Source organism: Engraulis encrasicolus, chromosome 20 (assembly GCF_034702125.1).
Source record: "Engraulis encrasicolus isolate BLACKSEA-1 chromosome 20, IST_EnEncr_1.0, whole genome shotgun sequence".
NCBI classification, from domain to species: domain Eukaryota; kingdom Metazoa; phylum Chordata; class Actinopteri; order Clupeiformes; family Engraulidae; genus Engraulis; species Engraulis encrasicolus.
In genome coordinates, this window is record NC_085876.1 from 32,132,088 (window position 1) to 32,146,831 (window position 14,744).

The 14,744-nt window shown below is 46.8% G+C and overlaps 1 protein-coding gene across 1 annotated transcript in view; it reads left to right on the forward strand.

The window, feature by feature from the left end:
* Positions 1–14,744, forward strand: part of arid1ab (AT-rich interactive domain 1Ab) — a 70,082-nt gene that overhangs the window by 49,941 nt on the left and 5,397 nt on the right. Inside the window, exons 6-17 of the mRNA XM_063185785.1 lie at positions 206–283; positions 1,161–1,331; positions 2,838–3,180; positions 4,282–4,427; positions 5,160–5,260; positions 6,573–6,782; positions 7,332–7,536; positions 11,259–11,391; positions 12,435–12,598; positions 12,963–13,110; positions 13,454–13,558; positions 14,604–14,703. Of these exons, the coding sequence (XP_063041855.1) occupies positions 206–283; positions 1,161–1,331; positions 2,838–3,180; positions 4,282–4,427; positions 5,160–5,260; positions 6,573–6,782; positions 7,332–7,536; positions 11,259–11,391; positions 12,435–12,598; positions 12,963–13,110; positions 13,454–13,558; positions 14,604–14,703 (1,904 nt within the window). The remainder of the gene's footprint in view (positions 1–205; positions 284–1,160; positions 1,332–2,837; positions 3,181–4,281; positions 4,428–5,159; positions 5,261–6,572; positions 6,783–7,331; positions 7,537–11,258; positions 11,392–12,434; positions 12,599–12,962; positions 13,111–13,453; positions 13,559–14,603; positions 14,704–14,744) is intronic.

The window sequence follows — 14,744 nt, forward strand, 5'->3', positions numbered from 1 at the left end:
CTTTGTCCCCACTCCCCATTGCCCCTCCTCTGTTCCAATGCCCCCTCTGTGTCTCCTTGTCCACTTACCACTGCCCCTCATCTGTGTCCCCCTGTCCCCCTTCCGTCTCCTTTTCCACTCGCCCCTTTTCCACCCCCGTTGCCCCTCCTCTGCCCCCTCTGTGTCCTCTTGCCCCCTTGTCCCCTTGTCCCCTTGCCTCCTTCAGGGAACCAGATGCCTCCGAGGCCCCCCAGTGTGCAGTCGGATGGCATGCTCCATCAGCCACCCATGGGGCAGGAACGAGGTAAGTGTGAAGCACACACACACACATGCACACACTCTCTTTTTCCCTTTGTCTCCCCCCTCACAAATTCTTACAAAGGTATGCATGTGTGACAGCGTAGTCTTGTTGGTACTCACCTCGCACCTGGTCCTTTCAAAACTGTTTGTGCGCCTCTTGTTGTCATTGTCACACCTGCCTTCAGGGTGATCTCGAGGGCCCATGTTTTTGTGGCTTGTTGACTTGTCTGTGGCACCTGCTTGGCTAGCTGTGTGTTTGTGTGAGTCTCTGTTTTCGTCTGTGCGCGAGTGTGAGCATGTGTGCTTACGCTCCTGCTGACATTTGGTCATCCTCTGACACACTCCTACGTGCCACTACTTTACGGCACGCCCATCGTAGAAAATATTGTTACCAGAGCTTGTTATAAATGTACTGGGTAATAGGGGTGCACCGATACCACTTTTTTGAAAACCGATACAAGTACGAGTATATTAATGTGTGTACTTGCCGAGACTGAGTACCGATACCTTTTACCATCAAAATACAATAAAATTAAATGCATGGCCTTGTTTTGTTCCACCTGTGATATTTGTATTGTCCATTTCCATGCAGATTTAAATGTTAGTAAATGTATAAGGTGGCACTTTGTTCCCATGCTGCTTTCAAGTCCACAGAACGTGACAAGATTTAGAATTTTTTTGTGTAATAGCAGTATCGTTCCTGGTATCGGCAAGTGCTTGACGAGTACGAGTATAATGAGCAGTATCGAGTGCCGATACCGATACCAGCATCGGTATCGGTGCATCCCTACTGGGTAACCGTCCCCCCACCACCACCACCACCACACAAATATCGTTTTTTTTTGTCTCCTAATGTTTTGTTTTGTGTCTGTCCATTGCAGTGTACATGCGTAACCCCCAGATGCCGCCGTACAGCTCCCCCCAGTCAGGCTCCGCCTTATCGCCACGCCAGTCCTCTGGAGGCCAGATGCATGCTGGGATGGGGCCCTACCCCCAGAACAACAACATGGCCAACTACGGACAGCAGGGAGGACCCTACGGTGGCCCGCAAGGTACACTATTCACTCCACCTCCACCCGAAGGGATCAGTCCTTGGTTTAGAAACGGGGCTCTAAATGAACACTGACCAGCCAGCTAAATGCTGGTGTAAATTCATTTTGGCTGGTGAACAAGAAAACTTACTAGGCACTTTGACTGATAGTGAGTGAATGTGTGGCAAGTAAGATTTAGCATCTACTAGCCAAATTGGTTAGTGATGAAAAGCGTTAAGTTATAGCCCTATAGTACAAATCTTGCCACAGATTTGATTCATCCCAACCCTGAATCAGCGGGCTGTAATTGAGTAGTCAAGACGGGGAGAGCAGTTATTCACTGAAGTCACCTGTGTTGGAAAGGAAGCTGTGGAGACCAGACCAGATCAAAACCAGAGTTTTAAAGCCTTCCTCCACCCAGATTGACTGCTTCTGCACTGCTAGTAATTGGCATCTCCACTGCCCTTGGCTGATACACATCCTTGCAAAACGTTGCCAGTGTTGGTACATAGATTTTTTTATGTTTCAAACATTTAAATGTTGTATCTCTTACCTGATGTTTTGACGGTGTAGCTTCCGTCGGTCTTCATCAGAGGATCACCATCGAAACATGTCAGGTTAAAGATAAAACTTTAACATGTCTGAAACATAAGAAAAATCCAAGTACTGATTTAACACATAATTAATGTCATAGCTCTATTAAATGAACGTCGCCAGTGTTTCCCCCACTTCGTTTTGAATCAGCCATCATGGTTGGACCTAAGATCACCACATTCAAGAACCAGACATTTTATTTTTTAGCTCCAGTTGTGCACCATTTTAACATTCTTTTATGTAAGCGAATCGTGATATTGAAGCAAATCGATGCCCTCTGTTGATGACGCATCATGGGCTTACCTAATGGTATGAATGCAGAGAGAGATGAGCATTGGGGTTGTTTTGGGAACCTGGTATCTGAGCGGATCGGGATGGCTGGCAAAGCAGTGCCCTTTCTTTACAATGCTCTGCGTTCAATCAACAATCATTTCAGTTCTCTGTGCAAGTGGCTCTGACGGCAGGCTGGCCCTGTCTGAAAACAGCAGCTGAAGTCCCAAACAGATGGAGCCGTTTGGTAGCACTAGTGCTGGCTTCAATTAGACTACAGGTGTTTCACATTCTGCCTAAAGCTCCAGACAGTAATTTTCAGTAATTTTCCAGATCCAGAATTACAGATTCGTAGAGATGGGCATCAAACAGGCAAGGATTTCGGCTGGATTAGTGTTTGTGTCTACCGCAGGTTTCCGTTCCCAATACAACTGCTTCAACACGCACAGCCTACTCAAGACGCACCGACAGTTAACAAATTGTGGTCTTTCATTGTGTAATCTTGCAACCTTTCATTTGTTATTTTGTATTATATTATCTTGCATATATATCTGTAAATGTAGTTTTGATAACTAAGCTCACTTTGGTCCTAAAAAGACAGACACCCACTCTCTTCTTAATCACTCACTCACTCGCCCACCCATTCCCCCTCTGCTACTGTAGGCTACCCTAGAGGCCCCGCTGGCTACGCCGGCATGCCCAACGCCAACTACTCCGGCCCGGGCATGGCCGGCTCCATGAACCCCATGGCCGCGCAGGGCGGAGCCGGCGGGCCGTACGGAGGCATGCCCCCCGGAGGGAGGATGGGCCCGGGGCAGATGGGGCAGCGCCCGCCTTACGGCCCCGGCATGGGCGGCCCCAACATGCCCGGCATGCCGCATCCGGTGGCCTCGGGCATGTGCCCGCCTCCGGGCATGAACAGGAAGCCACAGGACCCGGCGGCCGCCGCTGCTGCTGCCGCCGCTGCCATGCATCACGGCGGTCCACCCAGCAACTCCATACACAGGTGAGGATGACCGCTTCACTGGCACTCCGAACATTTCAGGGCCAAAAAACCTCCAACAAGAAGCAAACAAATAGCATTAAGACAGTCAGTCATCCTGGAGTCTAGTTGCTGAGAAGTAGCCCAGTCGGTCTTGAGTCTACGGTCCTCGACTGTGAGCACCAGAAAGCCTGAAGCGCAGGCATCCCTTTTCTAAACAAATGCATTTTTAGTCCTGGAGAATATTCCAAGAACACAGTTAAGTGATAAAGCCTGTTAACCTATAGGGAATTGTACCAACTAATAGATTGCCCACATGTGTTATTTAGTTAAGAAAATTATGATTTCATGCTATTTTATTAGAGGATGTACCACTACCTCACTACCCTCTTGGAAATGAGTCACTGATGATTACTATGTAATGATGAAGTTATTGAATACACTGCCTCATCATAACTTTGTTTCTCTCACTCTTGCACCTTTTTCAACCATTTTAATGTTGTGAATGAGTAGCCGTTTTTTTGCAGCTCTATAGATGAATGTGTGATCAGTCAAAACTAGTGGGGTCGTATGTTTACATGCTTTTGAGTTATGTTGAGTTTTCCCCTTGCAACATGTAGTGCATCATCGTCATCATCAGCAGCATCATCATCATCATCATCATCATCATCATGGACAGGCTGGACAGGAGGCTGAGGAGAAAGAGAGCAGTAGAGAGGAGAAGGTTAAAAGATGAGCAAAGCTGAGGTTGAGCAATTCAGGTGGAGGAGGAGGAGGAGGAGGAGGAGGAGAGGTACACAGGTGCACAGAATAGACTCAGACACTCAGATATTGGTGAAAGTGACCAGGCACACACTGAGGAGAGATCACAGGAATTCAATTTTAACAATATAACCGCTACACACTACCAGCTTTCCTCTCAAAATTAGATCCTAGGAGAACAGTGTAGTACTGTCTGGCAAAGAGTTGCGTTTGTAACTCGGAAGAAAATCCTGCACAAAGCATGGTGGTCAAGGTGACCATGTTGAACAAATTGTATGAATAGATTTTCAGTGTGCAGTGTAGCAAAAAAAAAAAGAATCGTTTAGGTCTGTTGTAGTCCTGACTCCTCTCTTCTTCCTGTAGGCCACCAGGCTACCCGCAGGGCATGCCGCAAGGCATGATGGGAGGTGGGTCACCGTACTCGGCGCCCCTGAACAGCATGCAGGGGATGATGAACCAGGGAGGGCCCTACCCCATGGGCGGCAACATGGCCAACAACAACAACCCAGGTGAGGAGGACGGCTCGTTTGCTGCTCTCGACAACAAAACATGCTGTTAACCACACAAACCATGAGGTCCAATGTCAATCCCATAGTGATGATATTGTGTTAGTATTATAGTGATGATGTATACGGTCTTGATGGAAAGAAGAAATGGATAGGTTAGGTTAGGTTAGGTTAGGTTTCTTTATAAAGTCATAGTACAAAGTTTTCTAGTCTAAATGTGATTTGGCTATGTAGGTTAGATACTGTAGTTGTCCACTTGTGTCCCCACAGGCTCCCCCTGCTGGTTATTTCTATATCGTCTTGCTCTACAGTTCAGCCTCTGAATGGGACTATTTTTTGTATGGACCAAAGCATAAAACTGGAGTTCAACAAAATCAAATGTTCCAGTAGATTCATTGAGTTAACCAATCACAATTAGACAATTGTGTACAAATGTAATACTGACTGCAAACATGACCTTTTATTCTGTAGATTATACAATTTAGTTTAATTGCCTCTCCACTGGTAGTAGAGCCTCGGCTCTAGATTATCAAGAAGGATATCATTCACATGTGTATGGACATTTTTTTTTTCAGTTAACCTTTACTTAGACAGGATTGTCCCATTTAGACAGTCTCTCTTCTGCCAAGGAGTCCTAGTCAATGAGAAACCCTGACATCTTATTGTGACTAGTATGTCTGTATGACCAAGTCTTGATGCTTGTATCTGACTGCCCCTTTCCCCTTTCCCAACCAGGCATGGCTCCCAGCCCCGAGTTCGGCATGGACAAGATGAACCAGGGCCAGAAGATGAACAACAAGGTGGACGGCACCCCCAAGCCCGAGACGACGAAAAAGGTTAGGCAGTTTGTTTGTTTGACATAGTTAGTGAGTCGTTTGAGAAAGGCAAAGGGAGGACTTTGCAGCTTTATTCTTAAATGAAACATCTATGTGGGTCGGTCAGTAATCGTGTCACTTTTTAAAGCTTTACATGCAACATACAGTAGGTCTGTAGACTTTATTTTAACTATGGGAGTCGGTCAATGAGGACAGTGGTAGGACATTCTGGGATCCCACTTGGGACTTCACTTCAGTGCACCAGCCCAATACCTCACCTGACCGCCCCCAGTATACATGGGTTCTAATTTTTTTCCCCCTGGCTGCGCACAACTCATCCTCTGATTGTTGGAAACGGCTGTCGGTCAAAAAATCAGCTCACGTGGTTGACTGCCAGTGTCTTGCCCCTCCTCACAACTCCGAGTTTATAAACAAAAAAACCCATGTATGGGCTCCAGAGAGAAGAGAAAAAGGATCAAATGAAATCCATGAAGACCCTGATGGTTGTTGGCGTCACTCAGTCAGTAATGTGACGATGCCTCCGCCTTTTCCCATCCCTCTCTCCCATCGCTGTCGTTATTTTGTAGGTCCCTATTAAACAGACCACCTTGTAAAACACTAGGCTTTGATAGTGGTGCGTGGCTTAGGAGCGCTGTCGAGCTGCCTCTCGGCACTTCTGCTGAATGAGTTTTGTAATATATACACAGCCTATGGGGAAACACGGCACAAGCAGAAAGCAGAGGCTGATTTATGTTTTCCCTCTACTTGCTTTTATGCATTTCATTATTTATTTACCCTGTACCCTTCTACTTTCTCTCTCTCTCTCTCTATTCTTATTCGATATTATAGCAAATAGAACTGCCTTGATGTGTGAGATGTTCTATACCAGGGATGGGGAACCTTTTTCGTTCAAGGGGCCACTTTGAATTCCTCCAAGGGAAGTCAAAGTCCTCCGAGGGCTCTACTATGAACACAAACCAGGATTTACCCCTGCCTGTATGAAGGCAGCCACCTTTTTAAAACAGACCCCACCATCTCTAGGTCCTCTGAATAAAGCGTAATTGTATTGCAAATGTAGATTCTGAGATTTATTTGCAAAATATGGCACATTTCATGTGAAGCTTCATAACATTAAAATTACTCCGGGGGCCAAATAAAACTGTAACGGCCTTCAAGACATAGGTTCCCCACCCCTGTTCTATACAAATAAACCTTTCTTGTTTCTTTTGTTTTCCAACTATAGTCCCTTTGGCCAGGTGTTAAGCAAACTGACAAAACTGACCACTTTCCATCACCATCCATTCATTTCCTACTATTCATCTGATGTTTGCAGAAGTCCAACTCGTCTACCACCACCAACGAGAAGATCACCCGGCTGTACGAGCTGGGGCCGGAGCCGGAGCGCAAGATGTGGGTGGACCGCTACCTGGCGTTCGCCGAGGAGAAGGCCCTGGGCATGACCAACCTGCCCGCCGTGGGACGCAAGCCCCTCGACCTCTTCCGCCTCTACGTCTCAGTCAAGGAGATCGGCGGACTCACACAGGTACGGGGAAGAAATATGGAGAACCCTTTTGTTGTGCATGTGTGTGTGTACATGCTTTGGTTATCGACTTTTGTGGCGTATAAGGTATTGCAGCATATTACGGAGTCAAAAAAGGCTAAATATTTTGGTAAAATAAACTTTGGCAACTGGTATCTGAACAAACAGACTTGTCTTTCTTTGTCTTACGCTAATATCACTGCAGTGCATCAAAAGGCTCTGTACTCACTTGTCGATCCCGTTGTAGAGTCACACACCCTCCCATACCAGCACTGGCTAATGTAGTGTTTCTCAACAGGGGCGCTGGGGAGCCCTAGGGGGTCGTTCAGAAGGATACGGCTGAGTGGGGGGCAGGGATTAATTACCTTTGGTGCATTAGTCTGTTTTATTTTTTAATACTATGAGGGTCGTAGGCAGTCTTATGATGAGGTCTAGGGGTGTTTGGAGGCTTATGGTGAGTTCAAAGGGGCGATTGTTCTAAAAAGGTTGAGAACCACTGCGCTAATGTCTCTCGCGTTAACCCTTTGCTCCCCCCACCCCACCCCATCTCAGGTGAACAAGAACAAGAAGTGGCGTGAGCTGGCGACGGCGCTCAACGTGGGCACGTCCAGCAGCGCGGCCAGCTCGCTGAAGAAGCAGTACATCCAGTGCCTGTACGCCTTCGAGTGCAAGATCGAGCGCGGCGAGGACCCCCCGCCCGACATCTTCACCACCGACCCCAAGAATAAACAGGCCAAGGTCCAGCCGCCCTCCCCAGGTCAGTTTCAAAGCACTGCCAAAAAGTCAAATATAATAAACGCTAATCATCTAGATAGATTACAGATCTATTTGATAGGAAAGTATGTGAGGTGGACAGGAAGCGAATGGGGGGAGAGACGGGAAAGGGTTGCCAAAGGACTCGTGCCGGGAATCGAACCCGGGTCAGCCGCATGGCAGGAGAGTGCCCTACAGCTTGGCCACGTCAAGGCCAAACGCTAATAATCTAAATATGTCTAACGTGTGCAGGATCGAAAGCGAGCTGAAGGTTAAAGACAAAGGTGCACACCACAGAGACCATTGAGCCCTTACATGTAAAGGTTGGAAAGATCTTTAAGCACCACACAACCTTGATTTGATTGAGATTGTGATTTAGTTACCTCCGCCAGGGAGGTTTTGGTCGTGTTGGTTTCTTTGTCTGTCAGCAGAATAACTCAAAAAGTTACAAAGAATTTTGATGAAATTTTGTGGAGTTGTTGGAAATGACAAAAGGCAAAGGTGATACTTAAAAAAAAAAAAAAGATTCTTCAACTTTGCGCCAACTTTGACATTCCAGTTTCTAATTCCACAAAAACAAGGCAGAAAGATTTGAGAAAAATGAGGGTGTAACAGAGACAAATGTTCCATCAAACAGCTTCCTTGGCGGCGGTCTGCACTCTCAGTGCATTTCTAGTTATTTATGGAAAGGTCTGTATGGACCTCCACCCTTAGCTGAGCGTATAGGCCCTTTTCCACTGCTACCTGCTACTGTTTTCTACCCGGTACACGGCATGACTCTGCGACCGCTATTTGCTTTTCGATTAGAAGTACGGCATGGCACAGCTCGAAAACCAGCCGTCGTTTTTTTGGTTGGATGAACCAAGTTGAGCGGGTACTGCCACATATTTGATGTGTGTGGTATGAGGGTCATTAACGTTTCAGTACTGTAGTAGCATTTGTCTAAGTGCTGCAACCACAGCTAATGCCACTATTGTATGGATTAAATGTTTTTTTTTGTTCTTGTTGTTTTTAGTGGATTATCTAAAAAGCTTGTTGGATAGAGGTATGTGTACATCAAGAGCGACCTACGCTACCCGAGCGACCGAAGTCATTATTTCTCTATGGATAGTCTGCGAATTAAACGGCCAAAGCAAATTTGCCGGGAGCGAATTTCAGCGATTAAAGTCAAGCTAATATTATGGTAATGAGCTATGACGTGGTTTGGGGAAAAACAATTGGAATGTTCAATGTCCCAGGCAGGGATGGAAATAAGCACCCGTCCACCAGCCAATGACGGGAAAATGTCAGTGGTGACTGGTAAATTTTTCAACCCACCAGTCACTTTGACTGGTAAAAACAGTGAGTGACTGGTAGATTTTAAAATCTACCTGCCACAGTGACTGGTGGGGAAAAAACTTCAGTTCCACCCCTGGTCCCAGGCTGACAAGCCAGAGCAGTTACAGTACGTGATTAGTTAAATCAAACACATCAATGTCACGTCCAGAACAAATAAAGCGTGTTCATGGCAACCTCTGCTTCTCGGCTAGCGTAGGTCGTTTCTGATGTACACACGCGGCTTAATGCTGCCAAGCTCAGGCCTCATGTGCACATAATTTTCACACGTGCGCGTGTGTTTGTGTGTGGCTGCAGCCTCTGCCAACCAGAGCTGGGATGCCTGGCCAAGGCCCTAATATTTGAGTGAGGAGGGGAAGGGGAGTGGGAGACAGAGCTGGAGGGGTGTGTGTGTGTGAAAATGTGTGTGTGTGCGCACGTTGGCAGCCCAGCGTGGCGTCAGCAGAGGGGATCCCTCTTTCTGTGTGTGTGTGTGTGTGGTTGTGTGTGTGTGTGTGTGCGTGTGTATGTGCGTGTGTATGTGCGTGTGTATGTGCGTGTGTGTGTGTTGGGATGGGAGGGGGACTGTCTCCTGGCACTGGGTCAAGGATGCAGAGCTTCTCTTTTCTCTGTCTCTGTCTCTGTCTCTGTCTCTCTCTCTCTCTCTCTCTCTCTCTCTCTCTCTCTCTCTCTCTCTCTCTCTCTCTCTCTCTCTCTCTCTCTCTCTCTCTCTCTCTCTCTCTCTCTCTCTCTCTGTCTCTCTCTCTGTCTCTCTCTCTCTCTCTGCATGCTGGATGGCCCTGAGCTTCACAGAAAAACTCCCCCTCTCCTCCTCCTCCTCCTCCTCCTCCTCCTCCTCCCACCACCCCAGGAGATTAAAGCTCAGACAGAAATTGATGAATGGGGGCTTGGCGGTTTGTGTGTAAAGTCACATCCCCTCCATACCACCCCTCCACCACACCACACACACACACACACACACACACGCCTTCCCTCCTCTACCCTCCTTTTGCTTTTTTTTCTCCCCTCCCTCCCTCTCATCCCTTCCCTCCCTCCCTCCTTCCTTCCTTGCCTTCCCCCCTCGCCTCTTGTGTTTGTGCTGCATCACGGGAAATCCTCGTTGAGAAGAGAGAGAGCGAGAGAGAGAGAGTGAGTGAGTGAGTGAGAGGAAAGGGGGGGAGGAGAAGCAAGGAGGGGTAGTGTATTTGAAAGAGAGCTTGAAAAAAAATGAAAGGGAGCAAGGGGGAAAAAAAGCAAGCTGGCACACTGCCTGACTAAGTGTCTGTGTGTGTGTGCCCCGTGTGTGACCCTGCTTGTTTACGCACTAATGAAAGGGAAGACATGACTCATCAGACAGTTGTGCTAATGGCTAGGAAAAGCACACACACACATACACACACACACACACACACACACACACACACACCGCTCCAATTCTCCCAGGTCGCATTACACCGCAGATGACGGGGGGCCAGCAAGTGTAGTGTACGTTTTTTGAGACAGCCAGAAACCAGCCGACCACAAACACACTTTCAGCCCCTAACACGCCCACTTCTAATACATACCACGCCAACATGCATGTGTCTCCATGTGTGTGTGTTGGCATGCTGGGATGAGATTTTGAAAAATAGGTTTTTTACAGGCTTCCATGTTATATTTGCAGGACACATTTTATTGTTATGCATATGTCCTCGATTGTAAGTCGCTTTCGATTAAAGGTCCCTGCCAAATGCAATGTATTGTAATCAGGGCTCTTAATTAACACCAGCCAATCGGATAAATGCTGGTGAAATTTCAGTTTTGGTAGAAAAGACCAACTTTGACCCACTTTGACCCATTAGTGATTGTGTGTTTGGCTAGTAAGATTAACGTCAACTAGCCCTTTTGGCTGGTGATGGTACATTACGTTACAATTACTGCTCTAAATTAAAACAAAATTCCCCCATCTCCTCCTCAGCTTGGTTCTGATGTATGGTACCTGTTTTGTGTCTCCCAGAAAATAAAGAAGGCGTTTTCTTTGAATTTTGAGTACACCAGTGGCCAGCACCTCAAAGATTTGATTGGTATGCAATCCTTTTTATTGGGCAAGTCATGGGTAAGCGGTTAGGGCATCAGACATGTAGCCCAAAGATTGCCATTTCGACTCCCTACCTGCCAAGTTGGTGGGGGGAGTAATTAACCAGTGTTCACTCCCATCCTCCTCCATGACTGAGGTATCCTGAGCATGGTACCGTCCTGCCGTATTGCTCCCTTGGGGCGCCATTGGGGGGTGCCCCCTTGCACGGGTGAAGCATAAAGGCAATTTATTTGTATGCAGTGTGCACTTGTGTGCTGTGGAGTGCTGTGTCACAATGTTTCCCAGTTGGGTTTTCACTACTTTCCTCTAAGTACCCTTTGTGTTTCTGTCCCCAGCCGGCTCAGGCTCTCTACAGGGTCCCCCGACCCCCCATTCCGGGACCGGCTCCATGACGGACAGCGGAGACATGAAGCCGCCCACCCCGGCCTCCACCCCCCACCCTCAGATGCCCCCCATGGCTGGCGTCAGGTAGGTGCTCAATAGGGCTGTAACGATACACTCAACTCACGATTCGGTTTGTATCACGATTCATGACCTACGGTTCGATACACCCCACGATTTCACATTTGCCAACATTATAAACTTCATGAATACAAACCATGATCGTTTATAGGTAGAATAGGTTACAAGAGGCTACTAATCATTTTAAAAAGTTTCTATATAATATTGATGATGCTTGGAAGTGCTATCACTTCATATTGTGTGGTTGCTTTCTGGGCATCAAAACGCTAAAAGGGTGTATCACGATACAGCCTCCTTGTATCACGATACAGTATCGTGACTCTGTGTATCACGATTTCTCGGTTCGATACAATATTGTTACAGCCCTAGTGCTCAACATAATGGAAAGAGTGGAAGTCTGCACACTGTAGCCCCGTTTTGGACGGTTTTATTTACGTAGGTCATGCAACGCTTCCACCCAACAGGGTCTCTTATGACCTGAATAAAGCCTTCAAAGCGGAGCTACAGTGTAGACTTCAACTCTTTTCATTGTCAGATAAGCCTTTGTCGTGCCCCTGGCCTTATCGAGGTGGGATGTTCATACTCTCACTCTTCTGAAGGTGTGAAACATAACCCAGACCATAATGCGCGGGATGTGTTGTGCTGGATGTGTTCCGTTTTGTGTGTCGCTCTAGAATTGGACTTTTTGCTTTTGACTGGTAACCTTTTACGAAAATCCATTGCACACTCTTTCTCTTCCTCACACTTAACGTATGCTCTCTCTTCTTGCTCTGTATGTCTTTTTACATCCCTCTCCCATCTCTTCTCTGGCTCGATGCCAACACCATCCCTTAAGTTATTACTGATATGAGGTTTAAGATTTTTTTTTTGATATCTTTCTTGCAAGAGATTATTTGAATAGCCTTAAATATGTGACGGGCAGAATTTCTCAACCTGATTGCCTTGTTTTTTTTCTCTCTCCTCTCCTCTCCTCTCCTCTCCTCTCCTCTCCTCTCCTCTCCTCTCCGCTCCGCTCCTCTCCTCTCCTCTCCGCCTCATGTCTCCTTTAGGAGTGTGAACCTCTCGGATCCGTTTGCGGATGGCAACGACCCAGCCTTCCCAAGACGGAACTCCATGACACCCAACTCTGGCTTCCAGCCCGGCATGGGTGGCCCAGGCATGGGCATGGGGCCCTACGAGCCCAACAAGGACCCCTTTGGAGGCATGAGGAAAGGTGAGAGCAGGGAGAGCCGCAGAAAGAATCAATTACATTACACTGCTTTTTAAATTATTATATAAAGTAAAGACAGTAATGTTGCAACAGTAAGACCACATTCAACAGAAAAGAATTTGTTTTGTCACCGTTTGCATTCACAATGTACATGGTACAGTAAAAACGAAATCAAAGCACGCTGCAAATGCTCATCTGAGAAGCAAGCTCACATGTCTTACTCAACATAATGCATAAATAGATATGGGTAAGAATGAGATGTGTGTTTGCCTTTATGCTACTACCAAAGATACATTTCCATTTGAAGCAAGTTAAATGAACGATAAAGAAGTCCAAGTCTAATTCTCCCCTCCGTACCCTCTTCCAGCTGGGGAGCAGTTCATGGGTCCAGGCCAGGGCCCCAACCCTGCCATGGGGGAGCAGTACAACCGCGGAGGACCCCCCGGAGGACCCATGGGCAATATGCCGATGGGACAGAGGCAGCAGTACCCCTACGGTCCGGGCTACGACAGAAGGTAACCACCTGCCAAAGCCAGCCAGAACTGTGTGTGTGTGTCTCTGTGTGCGTGTGTGTGTGTTAGCCAGAGCTAGCCTGATTGCTTCTTATCATTTCAGTTGAGGTGTAGCCAGTGCATAAATGAACGTTTTTGTATCTGTGTTGGAGTTGTCATTCCTCAGGATAGACTAGAGCATGTTTTCTGATCATCTTATCAGCATTTGCTTTCTGTTATGAGTGTCATCAATTGGGAGATTGTATCGGTGTATTCTATGCTCATGAATACATTTGTTGTGGTGGTGATGGTTTATATTGTTGTTGTTGTTGTTTACTAACAACTTGTCCTCCGCTCTCCCCTCCAGACCAGAGGCTGGCATGGGCCCTGATGGTGCCATGGGCCCCGCGGGCTCTCAGCCCAACGCCGACACGGGGATGTACTCGCCCAGCCGACCCCCACACCAGCAGAGGTACGTGCTATAGACGCACGCCAGAGATTCTTTAAGTATATAGAGATATGCCAACATAATAGGTTTCTATGGGCACCTAACATGACCAGGTTCCGGTCTGCCTAAAGGAGCGTGTCATAATGCTCCTAGCATTGAATAGAACAGTCCTTAGGTCTGCCTAAAGGGGGATTTCCCCCCCTCCCCTTTGCAATAATAGAACCCGGAAACAATGGGCCAATGGAACCTCTCTCTCTCTACTCTCTCTGCTCACGCAGTCTCATACGGAAGACCTTTTCAGACAAACACACACAATACATACACACACCCTCACCATCTCATGGACAAAGATTAAGACACGCACTACACACGCACGCTAATTCATATGGACAAATGTTGACAAATGCACAATCACACGGCCCGTAATACCTCAACCCCCATGCATATACATGTTGTCGCATTGTAAAAAGTTACAAAATATCTCATCGGAGTAGTATTTTGTCAACATGTAACATTTTTTTTGTTAATGCCAAAAAAAAGCTACTGCAGTCCAAGGACTATGAGATAAATTAGTTTCAAGGGCTTGGTGCTTGTCAGCGGTTATTTTGCTTGTACACAGTTGTCACAAGGCCTTGCAGACCTTGACATCATGGCATTGGCGATGTGCCGTGTTTACTTCCAGAAACACATCAATCTTTCTGCACTATGTTCTTTCATGAATTCTCACTTTACTACACAACAAACTAAACACCTAGATTTGAGAAAATGCAACAGAACTTCGTTTGTCAATTTCTTATTTGTTTGGTGGTTCATAATAGGGGATAAACCGCTTTCAGACTTGATCAAAAAGACTATTTGTAGTCTTAAAATCTGTATCAGAGTTGTAGAAAGTGGAAGTACTCTCACACATGTAATTACAACACTAGTAGTAGTACATTTCAAAGTTGAAACCATGTAACATCATACCACTAGTACTGTAATTACGTTTGTTAGAGTACTTCTACTTCTACTTCTTACAACTACTCTTAAAATCTGTGTGTTCTGACTCCTTGTGTTGTTTCCCTGCCAGGCATCCAGAGTCCTACGGTAACCAGTACCCTGGCCAAGGCCCGCCCCCTGCTGGCGGATTCCCCAATCAGCAGCCAGGAATGTATCCACAGCAACAACCTGTGAGTGATAGGAGTCATTGAATTCCTGTTATATAAGGATC